This window comes from Vanacampus margaritifer, chromosome 7 (assembly GCF_051991255.1).
Source record: "Vanacampus margaritifer isolate UIUO_Vmar chromosome 7, RoL_Vmar_1.0, whole genome shotgun sequence".
NCBI classification, from domain to species: Eukaryota; Metazoa; Chordata; class Actinopteri; order Syngnathiformes; family Syngnathidae; genus Vanacampus; species Vanacampus margaritifer.
This window is the reverse complement of record NC_135438.1, coordinates 23866432-23876769: the sequence shown is the minus strand read 5'-3', so window position 1 is coordinate 23876769 and position 10338 is coordinate 23866432. Positions and strand designations below refer to the sequence as shown.

Here is a 10338-nt window from a genome sequence, read left to right as displayed (position 1 = left end):
CTGCTTATCTTGTTCAGGGTCATGTGGAGAGTGGATCGATCCCAGATGCCTTTGTGTGAAAGGTGTACGTCCTGAGATTAGTGGCCAGTCAAATTAATAGGCATATGTTGACAGTATACACAACACAAATACTTAAAAATGATCTTATCCTCAGTGACTCAAAAAACATCAGTATTATCATTCTATTTGAGCTCCCTCCCTGCTGTTTTCAAGACTCAGGGCCCTGTTTTTGTTCATTAAGGTGTCTCTGTGTTTTCCCGCTCTTCCGGGTTTGACTCTCACTCCCTCTACATCAGACATGTCCAAAGTCCGGCCCCCGGGCCAATTGCGGCCCGTGGACAAATTTTTACCGGCCCGCGGCCTCTATCATGAAATCAATAATATGCGGCCCGCCAGCACTGTTGACCACAGTATAAAATACATGTGTACAAAAAGCTATTTTTCATATTTTTCATTTCACCAGAAGATGGCAGTAGCCCTGTGGCCGCACTCTGGCCGCCGTGACCCTTGACCTTGCGTGATCGTTTCAGCCCAGCCCATTTCTAACATGGCGTCTGTAAACAAAAAAAGGAAAGTTGACCGCGAGGGCCGCCGCTTCCAGGACAAGTGGAAATTTGAGTATTTTTTCACTGAAATACGAAACAACTGTGTCTGCCTAATTTGCCAAGAGACTGTGGCTGTTTTCAAGGAATTCAACATCAAGAGGCACTACCAGACGAAACATGCTAGCTACGACAAGCTAACTGGGAACAAACGCGGTGAAAAAGTGAAGCAACTGGAAGCTGTTTTAACGGCACAGCAAAGCTTTTTCACAAGAGTCCGTGAGTCAAATGAAAATGCCACAAAGGCAAGCTACGAAGTGGCAACGCTGATTGCAAAGCACTGCAAACCTTTCACTGAGGGTGAATTTATTAAAGACTGTGTAATGAAAATGGTTGAGAAAATTTGTCCCGCGAAGAAGCAAGAGTTTGCCAATATTTGCCTGGCTCGTAATACTGTGGTACGGAGAATTGAAGACGTTTCATTAGATATTAAGAGACAGTTAGAGGCAAAAGGAACTGAGTTTGACTTTTTCTCGTTAGCGTGCGATGAAAGCACGGATGCGTCCGACACCGCTCAGTTACTGATCTTTTTAAGAGGAGTGGACAATGACATGAACGTGAGTGAAGAGCTTCTGGACCTCCAGAGTCTGAAGGGCCAAACAAGAGGAACGGATTTATTTGTTTCTGTTTGTTCCACCGTAGATGACATGAAACTACAGTGGAATAAAGTCACCGGGATTATTACGGACGGCGCACCTGCCATGGCTGGCGAGCGGAGTGGATTATCAAGCCTTGTCTGTAACAAAGTCAGCGAAGAAGGAGGCAGCGCTATTAAACTCCACTGTATTATTCATCAAGAAGTTCTCTGTGCCAAATATATGAAATATGATAATGTTATGAAACCGGTGATAAAGACTATTAATTATATTCGCTCCAAAGCGCTGTGCCACCGCCAGTTTCAACAGTTTCTTCTCGACATCCAGGCTGAATACGGAGATGTTTTGTATCACACCGACGTAAGGTGGCTCAGTCGGGGGTCTGCGCTGCAGCGCTTCTTCTCTCTCAGGGAGGAAATTGGACAATTCTTGACTAAAAAGGGACAACCCATGCCACAATTAAATGATCCTGTTTGGCTGGCTGATTTGGGATTTTTAGTTGACATAACGCGACATCTGAATGCGCTGAACACAAGCCTTCAAGGGCAAAATGCAGTGGTAAGCCAACTGTATTCACACATCAAAGCCTTTCGGACCAAGCTGCTACTTTTCCAAAGACACCTGTCACAGGCGCAGCCCAATACCGCACATTTCCCGTCGCTGCAGGAAATTGTGACCAGTTTCCCACAGATCAATATCAGTGCGCAAATGACAAAGTATGCAGCAGACATCTCATCTCTGGTTGAGGAGTTTCAGCAGCGCTTTCGGGACTTTGCAGCTATTGAAAAGGAGATCACGCTTTTTTCCTCTCCTTTCTCCGTGGACCCTGATGACGCTCCAGACCACCTGCAACTGGAGCTCATTGAGCTGCAGTGTGACGCCGAGCATCGCAGTCGGCACCAACAGCTCCCTCTTGTCAACTTCTACCGCCAGCTGGATGAAGGCAGGTTCCAAGCAATTCGGACATTTGCTAAGAAAATGCTGAGCTTGTTTGGCTCCACATACATGTGCGAGAAGACATTCTCCGTTATGAACATTAACAAGAGCCGCATGAGGACGAGACTGAGTGACTCTCACCTGCGTGACGTCTTGCGCATCAAAACCACTGCTCTTGAGCCAGACATGGACTACATACTGCAGTCAAGATCCCAGTATCACCCTTCACATTAGTGCAGGCAAGACCTTTGTTAAGTCCTCTGAGTTGAATAAATTCTTAAATCTCAGTTAATAAATTTTTTTGTGATGGTCAAAATCACAGTTTGAATATGCAGTGATCATTGTTTTGTTTTCAGCACTTTTCCTACAGTGAGCATATAATAGTGAATAATATGTAATGTTTCACATGAACTTAGATATCCTTTATAGTTTTCTTAATTTTTTGTGGTTTGTGATTTCGGTAAAAACCTAAATGTAAAAAAAAAAGTAAAAGTAAAAGTATGCCATTTGTAATTAAAAAAAATCCCAAAAAGTTAATTTGTATTTAATGTTAATGGTTCAAAGAATGTCAGGCTAAATAGTCGGCCCCCACACATTTTCACCTTACCAAATCTGGCCCTCTTTGCAAAAAGTTTGGACACCCCTGCTCTACATCATCCAGCTGTCCAAGGTGATGCCGGTCACTACTATGAAGTTGGCTGTGTACAAATAGTCATGGAACTTTTCACATACACACCATTTTAGTGCAATAAATTTAAATTTGTATGCAGAATACCTTCACTTGCTTGCAGACAAACCATGGCTAGCATAGGCCATCACCCTCAGCCTGCCCTCCTGTTCCAAAGCTGTTCTGAGCCCTTTGGTGCTGGTGTCACTGGCGGTTCGAGATAGTTTTACCTGGGGTGGCAAGCATGTGGCAAGGGGTTCAGTTGGGAGGGCTGAGGTTGGATTTCATTTTCTGCATTCCCTGCCAAGTCCCTAAAGCCCAGTCCTTGTAGACTACTTAGTAGTGTTCATTATATCAGACATGACTATAAATCTAGCACTTTAGTCTTTATCTTAGTCCAAGAAAACATTATTTTATTCATCTAGAACAAAAACTGTCAATGTTTTAGTCTAGTTTTAATCAGGACAATCATTTTACCTATTTTTTGTCAGCATATAATGTTGAACATTTTGAATCTAAAACCATTTGGTGGTGGTGGCGAGGATTGTACATGTGATACTGTCTCCACGTGATAAGTTAATTATGTGAGTTTTCTGGGGAAGGTGAAAGTGGTTTGACATGGTTGATTCGATTATATGGCTTAGTTGTGGATGATAGAATGGTAAATGTTGGCTGACATTGCCCATGCTTTAAAAAAGCACTTATGGTCCCAGAAGAGATCAAGATTGTGGTTCTGCAGTGGAGAGTAAGGTCTTGATGCTCAGTAGTCTTCTCAATTCTATCATTCAGGGTGGGAAGAGGTCCAAAGATAAAACAGTTTGTTCTTGAATGTTTCATTAAACTGTGTCTTACTCCAACTGTTATTTGGGTGTTAGTCATGATGTCCTTTACTGGGGCACCAATGAAACAGATGCAGGTTTGTGTAAAATTAAATGTTTGTCTGTTGCTCTACTCAACTGGTTAGGTAGTCCCACTCACAATCTTTAGTTGTGATTAATGTCTCCTCCTTAAATGACTTTTTCCTTGCTTAACTCTGCATAACTTTTGTGGTGCCTTGAATAAAAAAATTTTTTTTTTAAATCCACTGAACTGATAGATGCTCTTTTCAGGTGAGTGGACAGCAACGCAAGTAAGCAGTAATAAAAAGGGGGGAACAGTCCAGGAGGCACATCCATGTTGACTACACATTAACATATAATCCTCCCCATAAAATATGTGAGGAAGCAGCAGCGAAAATATTGTGCCTTGCGTTGCTAAAAATTAAAGAAATTGGATACGTGTTTACAAGCTTTCATTTTTTCATTGCTGAGTGACAGAGTTGCTCAGTTCAGCGCAAACTCAGAAGGTTCACTCGTTTAACAGAAAGACAGAACAGGACAAAAATCCTAAAAGCTCGTTCTAAGCAAAGGATCAGTTCTTTTACGTGAGCTCTTTTTATCTTAAGAGTGACAGAAGCATACGCGAACACATTGTGTAAGCAAATGATTTGAAAATACAGTGTGTGAAACATGATAGCAACAGCATTTTCAAGTCAATAGTAAAAGTAAATAGTCCCACCTTGTAAAGGTGAGCTGCTGGATGCCTCATTTTAACAGGTTTAATTGTCAAACAAGTGTAAAATGAAGTTAACAATGTTATCAATGAGTTATAACACTAAAACACTTCAATTTAAGTTTGATTTCAAATTAGGATGCATAGTGGTGACCAGGACTGGGAGGGTTACCTTAAAAAATTATTCCAATACAGTTACTATTAATTGTCATATAAAATACATAAAAGAAAACAGTATATATATATATATATATATATATATATATATATATATATATATATATATATATATATATATACACACGTGTATATGGAACTCAGTGTCGAGCCGCTACTCCTCCGCGTTGAGAGGAACCAGTTGAGGTGGCTTGGGCATCTGGTTCGGATGCCTCCTGGACGCCCCTCTGGGGAGGTGTTCCGGGCATGTCCTACCGGCGGGAGGCCCCATGGACGACCCAGGACACGCTGGAGAGACTACGTCTCTCGGCTGGCCTGAGAACGCCTTGGGATCCCGTCGAAGGAGCTGGCTGAAGTGGCTGGGGAGAAGGAAGCCTGGGCTTCCCTGCTAAAGCTGCTGCCCTCGTGACCCGACCCCGGATAAGCGGAATTGAAGACGGAACGGAACGGAATATATATTAGGGGTGTCAAAATGTATGCATTAATATTGCGTTAATGTAAAGACGGCACTAATTTTTTTAACGCTCGATTACCGGCAGCCCCTTATTTGGAAAGCCTCTACTAAGGGAATTCCAGTCATGACGCAGCAGAAGCGTCCATGTCAAAATTACCTAATAGAAATGCGCTGCAATGCAGTGGAGCTACAATACACAATGTTTAAGGGGCAAAATGTTCAAGTGGAGGAGGCATTTGGACTGTGTAGCACTTGCACCAGTTTCTTTCTGTGACAGAAAGTACTCGGTAAGCGCTGGTGTTAGTTATTAGCACAGAGCTAGGTTGCTACAGCTCTCCAAAGAGGAATCCATGGGCACTCTCAAACCCTGTGAGAGCCAAGAGCCGAATGGGTACCGTCTTGTCACTTTGAGTGACTCCAAGCCACTTGATCTGTTGATGTGAGGTGTGTTTTATTCAGCAACTCCAGAAAAGAGCTCGTTAAGTGTAACATCGATCTCGTCTTTTGTTCCGTTGCAGTAAAGCAGCTTCATTTCTTATTTAATGAATAATTTGCTTTATTCTCATGCCTGGTTACTTTGTGGATTCTCACTGAAGGCATGAAATTATGTATGAACTGAAGTGAACTGGAGTTATGTGAAATAACTGAACACATGTTTTGTATTCTAGATTCTTCAAAATAGCCATCCTTTGCTCTGGGTGCTTTTTCTGCATACTCTGGGCGTTCTTACATCTTGGAACTCCTGAAAGACTGTTGGAAAACTCTTTTCATCTTTTGAACCTCATCGAGAAAATGCCAAGAATGTGCAAAAAAGTTATCAGAGAAAAGGGTGGCTATTTATTTAAATATTTATTTTATTATTCTCACCTTTTTTAAAGTACATAACTCCAAATGTGTTTGAAAGTTTTCATCATTTACAATAAACATAGTAATAATAATATGTATATTGTAAAATATCCCTTGTCATTGTTAATTGCAAAAATAAAATAAAGAAAGAAAAACATTGCAATGCCTGTGCCAACTGCAATAACAAAATGTGTGTGTTAAAGGTCTGAGATTAAAAAAAAGAAAAAAGAAGTAGTTTGTTGACGTTTCACAGCTCCAAAATGAGGTATATTGTGGAAATTATGTCTGAATGAAAAGCCAAGTCTGTTTACTGACATGAGGAAACCTGTAATTTTTGAGGCACAGGGATTATTTACTGTAATATAATTCATAACTGGCTGCCAGCCTTATTATTTTCTGATCGAGATGATAATCAGGTCTGCATATAAGAATGCATAGCTAACAAGGAAACCTCATTAAGGTTTGACTGGAGTGTTTAGAACAGTAAAATACAATGATATTAAGTACTTGTGTGAGTTTCTAATACTAAAGGTGACTGGATGAACATTCTGTCCATCACTTTCCCATAATGATGCAGTACGATAGTAATTAAGTAATTATCTTGGGGACCAGAAAAAAAAAATAAAGAAAACATGTTTCACTGCTTCATGCTAGTAATTTCTCTGACTTAACTGCATGTCTACAGAATCCAAAATAAAATAGCTTTATTTGCCACAAATATATTGTTCAGCAACATTTATTGTCTGCATTTATTCAATCACAGAGGAACTGTACTACACCCATGTGTCAGTAACAGGGGAATGATGAGAAAGCAGCATAATTTTTATTTATTTATTTATTATCATGGAGGGGATGAAGAGGTGTCATGTTTTGGTTCTGTCATGTTTTGGTTTTGGTTCTGTCATGTTCAGTTTCTGCTTTCCTTGTGAGTTTTCCTTGTCTTGTTGATTGTGACCCTGCCCTTCCTTGTGTTGTCCAATCAGTGCCCTCAGCCACTTGTGTCTGGTCCAGGTGTGTCTTGTTGCGTCATTAGTGTTGGTGTAGTTAGTCTGCTGTCTCTCCTTTGTCTGTGTTGGTGCATTGTGGTATGTATGTTTGTCCTCATGTCATGCTGCCTGTTTTCTGTTCCCTCCCAAGTTCTAGTTCAAGTTCATGTTTTGTTGCTGTCTGTTTTTTGTTCCCTCTTTTGTTCAAGTTCATGCTTTGTTTTATGTTTTTGAACTTTGGAAACCTTTTTGTCAATAGAAATTAAGTCCCTTTTTTTTGGACTACACCTCTGCCTTCCCGCATCTGGGTCCTAAAGCCCCCCGTTTTGACAAGAGGGAGGGATCATAGTAATTCTGAGTTTGCCTATAAAGTCCTCACAGACATGAAAAATCCACAAAATACCTTAAATTGGAATCAAACTAGTGCCTCAAAAGAAGAAGATTACGAGTTTGAATCCGGTTAAATCATTTAAATTGGTGTAATCGGCAGAAATTTATCTGCATTAGTGTAAATTTAATTTTTAAATTTAGTCTCAGTTTTAGTCCACTTTCAATCACAATTGTTAGTTTTCATCATAGTTAGTTAACCTCATCCCGTTTTTAATTAGCTACCTTTTAGACGACTATAAATCTAACATTTGAGTCCTTATTTTAGTCCAAGCAAACATAATTTTACTCATCGACTTTTAGTCAACAAAAACTGTCAACGTTTTAGTCTAATTTTATACAGGACAATCATTTTACCCCTATATATTTTTTTGTTAGCAGATAATGTTGAGCATTTTGGATCTATAACTGTTTCTCATAAAAATTTTCTCTTATCTTTTTGATGAAAAACAACTTCACACACAATTACAGTATATCAACAAGTGGCTACTATGGCTCCATGCTATGAGCTAGTATTAGTTAGCGGTCGGATTAACATTGTTGGAATGTTATAGCCATTGTATTAATGTTACATTATAACTATAATTTACTTATTTTTGTTAACCTTTCATCGTGAATCCACCTCCTGTCTGTCCCATGTGTTTGTGCACGTTGCACTTGCTAGCTGCAGATTTGAAAAGAGGTGTGTCACATGCAATGTGCAGAAAGTGTAGATTGTAGCCCCCCGTGCCAATGAATAAATAAATAAATAATATTATTATTATTACATATTAATGTATGGGGGGGGGGATCGATGAACTTGATGGATGACAGAAGGGGGTTTTCATCCGTCGATGTAATCGTCAATTCATTAATAAATTCTGCAATCCGTCAATGACACGTCCCGTTTTGGTGACGGATTGGCGATGACGTAACATTGACGGATGCCCACCTCGAATACCAGAAACATTGACGGACGCTCATTTTGCTGAGCAATCGACGAATGACGGTTTGACGATGATGGAAGGGTGTCCTGACTGTTGACGACTGCCGAATGACGGATGCTCAAAATGTTTAATTATCGACGTGCCCATCTATGTATAAATATACAAATTTAGATAAAGTAAAACTTTGGTGGGAACAAGATGATTCACAGATAACAATTAGTGTGCAAAAAAACTTCAGTATGCCTTCATAATGTATTCATTTACATTAAACCAGCACACAATTATTATCTTGCATAATTTAACGTTGTTATGTGAAACAATGATTTATGCAAATTTATTTGCAGGTATCTGGACTGGACTGATTGCTTCATTTTAAGGCCAGCAAGCTTTGCCCCGCTCTGATACGTACAGTAGCACGGATGTAAACAATTTAAAAGCAAGCTAAGAAGTGAAGGTATTATTTGATTACTATATTAAATGTAATCTTTGCGTGTTCGAAATAATTGAAAAATGAGATCTGATGAAGAAGCTTCTTTTGCAAAAGATTTATTTTAGGAGCTCCTAAAAGACACAAGACATGCTTACATTCAAAGATGATGTTAAGCCTCGAGTGTGTCAATATGAAAACACACAGTCGCTTTATAGATGAAAAAAGCATACTCCTCCTCTGAGGCTGGACAAAGGGTTAGTAATTATAATAGACAGACAAGTGATTTACTGACATGTTTACTCCATTTCCCCTACCATCCCGGATATATGATGTAGGCAGGTAATGATCTTGGACCTTCAGTTTTTACGACATAATGAGTAATAGCATGAGAACTTGACTCCCTTTCAGACACACACATTTCTTATCTCCATGAGAACTTGAAGGGAGTAAAATTTCCAATACATTCCACAACAACATTATCACAGTGTTATTCATTACAATACAGTTATATTCCAATATATGTTTATAAGTAAATTCATAAACAGTAAAAGTATGAATAGAAAATGTTAAATGTCTTCAGTCCCTCAATGAACAAATATATTTGTTCAAAATAAGACATTAAATCCCTTAGAAATAGTCTAGAGAAAAAATCCAGCCGGATCTTCGTCTGATGTCGCCAGCGCGGTCATAGCTTTAGAAGTTACAGATTCTACCATCATATAAGACGACTTGTTTTGTACATCTTGCTTTTCAATGGCTGTGGCAATAAGCCGCGTGCACAACGATCTCAAACAAGGAATACAGCAACAACCGCAAGTTGTCAAAAAAAAAAACTGAAACCAAATTTTTATATCTTCCAAAAGCATCCATCCAGTTATCCCAAATTGACGTATCGATACCGGACTGCTCTTTCATTTATATATATATATATATATATATATATATATATATATATATATTTTTTTTTTTTTTTTAAGTGTTCGGAGTCCCTCAATGGCATTGGTTAAACTTCCATCCGGTGCAGTGTTATTAGGAATAAAAGTACAACATTGTTCTCTGAACATTGAACAAACACTACCCCTTTCCTGCAAGTAACATATGAAGGGCTATACGATTCTGATTTAGTCATTTTAGGTTGTTCTGTCTTACTCATAGTTTTATCAATGCAAATTAAAATTAAAAAATAGGGATCAGTTCCAGAGAACCATGCCCACAGCATTAGGCCATAACAAAAGGTGTTATTTATGGTTACATTAGGTGGCCGGATATTACCTTCAGGAAGAACAAACGTTAATTCGAATTGATGTCCCATTCTCCTCAATGTTACTCTCTTGCTAAAGTAAACTGCCTCCCCACTGGAACCTGACGGCCAGTATCGGCCACTTTGGGTGGTAATGAAGGTGCTCCAGTCCAGTCGTAAAACACTACCTGTCAAATACCACCAGTACTTGAGCCAAAGGCCCCCCTTCGTGAAAAGGGAAAAAAACTGACACCTTGTGTCCTGTTGATAATAAAAACCAAATTTGGGCAATTTGGCCAACACCAAGACTACAGGAGCAGATCTTGATCTAAGATCCTGCCTGCTTAGTCTTACAACAACAATTCCTAAAAACAAAACCCTTGGAGGCGCAAATTTGAATTCTGTCCAGGCAACACAGAGTGAGGAAAAAACAAACTAACTGTAAAATAAGATAAAAGATCAAAATACCTACTTCAAATAAACCAAAAAGTACTCTTAAAATGCTAATTATCCTCCCCTCTTTTACAGAGTAGCGGGGCT

At 39.3% G+C, this 10338-nt stretch overlaps 1 protein-coding gene across 1 annotated transcript; it reads left to right on the top strand.

The window, feature by feature from the left end:
• The first annotated feature begins 298 nt into the window (after positions 1-298).
• On the top strand, positions 299-2368 carry LOC144054830 (general transcription factor II-I repeat domain-containing protein 2). Its single transcript, XM_077570157.1, has 2 exons — positions 299-410; positions 531-2368. The coding sequence occupies exons 1-2, from the start codon at positions 299-301 to the stop codon at positions 2366-2368; spliced, it is 1950 nt and encodes a 649-aa protein (XP_077426283.1).
• The last annotated feature ends 7970 nt before the right edge of the window (positions 2369-10338 follow it).

Excerpts from the sequence above, each read along its gene's own strand:
- LOC144054830 (XM_077570157.1), top strand. The coding sequence starts at position 299 with ATGTCCAAAGTCCGGCCCCCGGGCCAATTGCGGCCCGTGGACAAATTT. Across the intron at positions 411-530 it reads CGCCAGCACTGTTGACCACA|CCCAGCCCATTTCTAACATG; the intron begins GTATAAAATACA and ends TGATCGTTTCAG.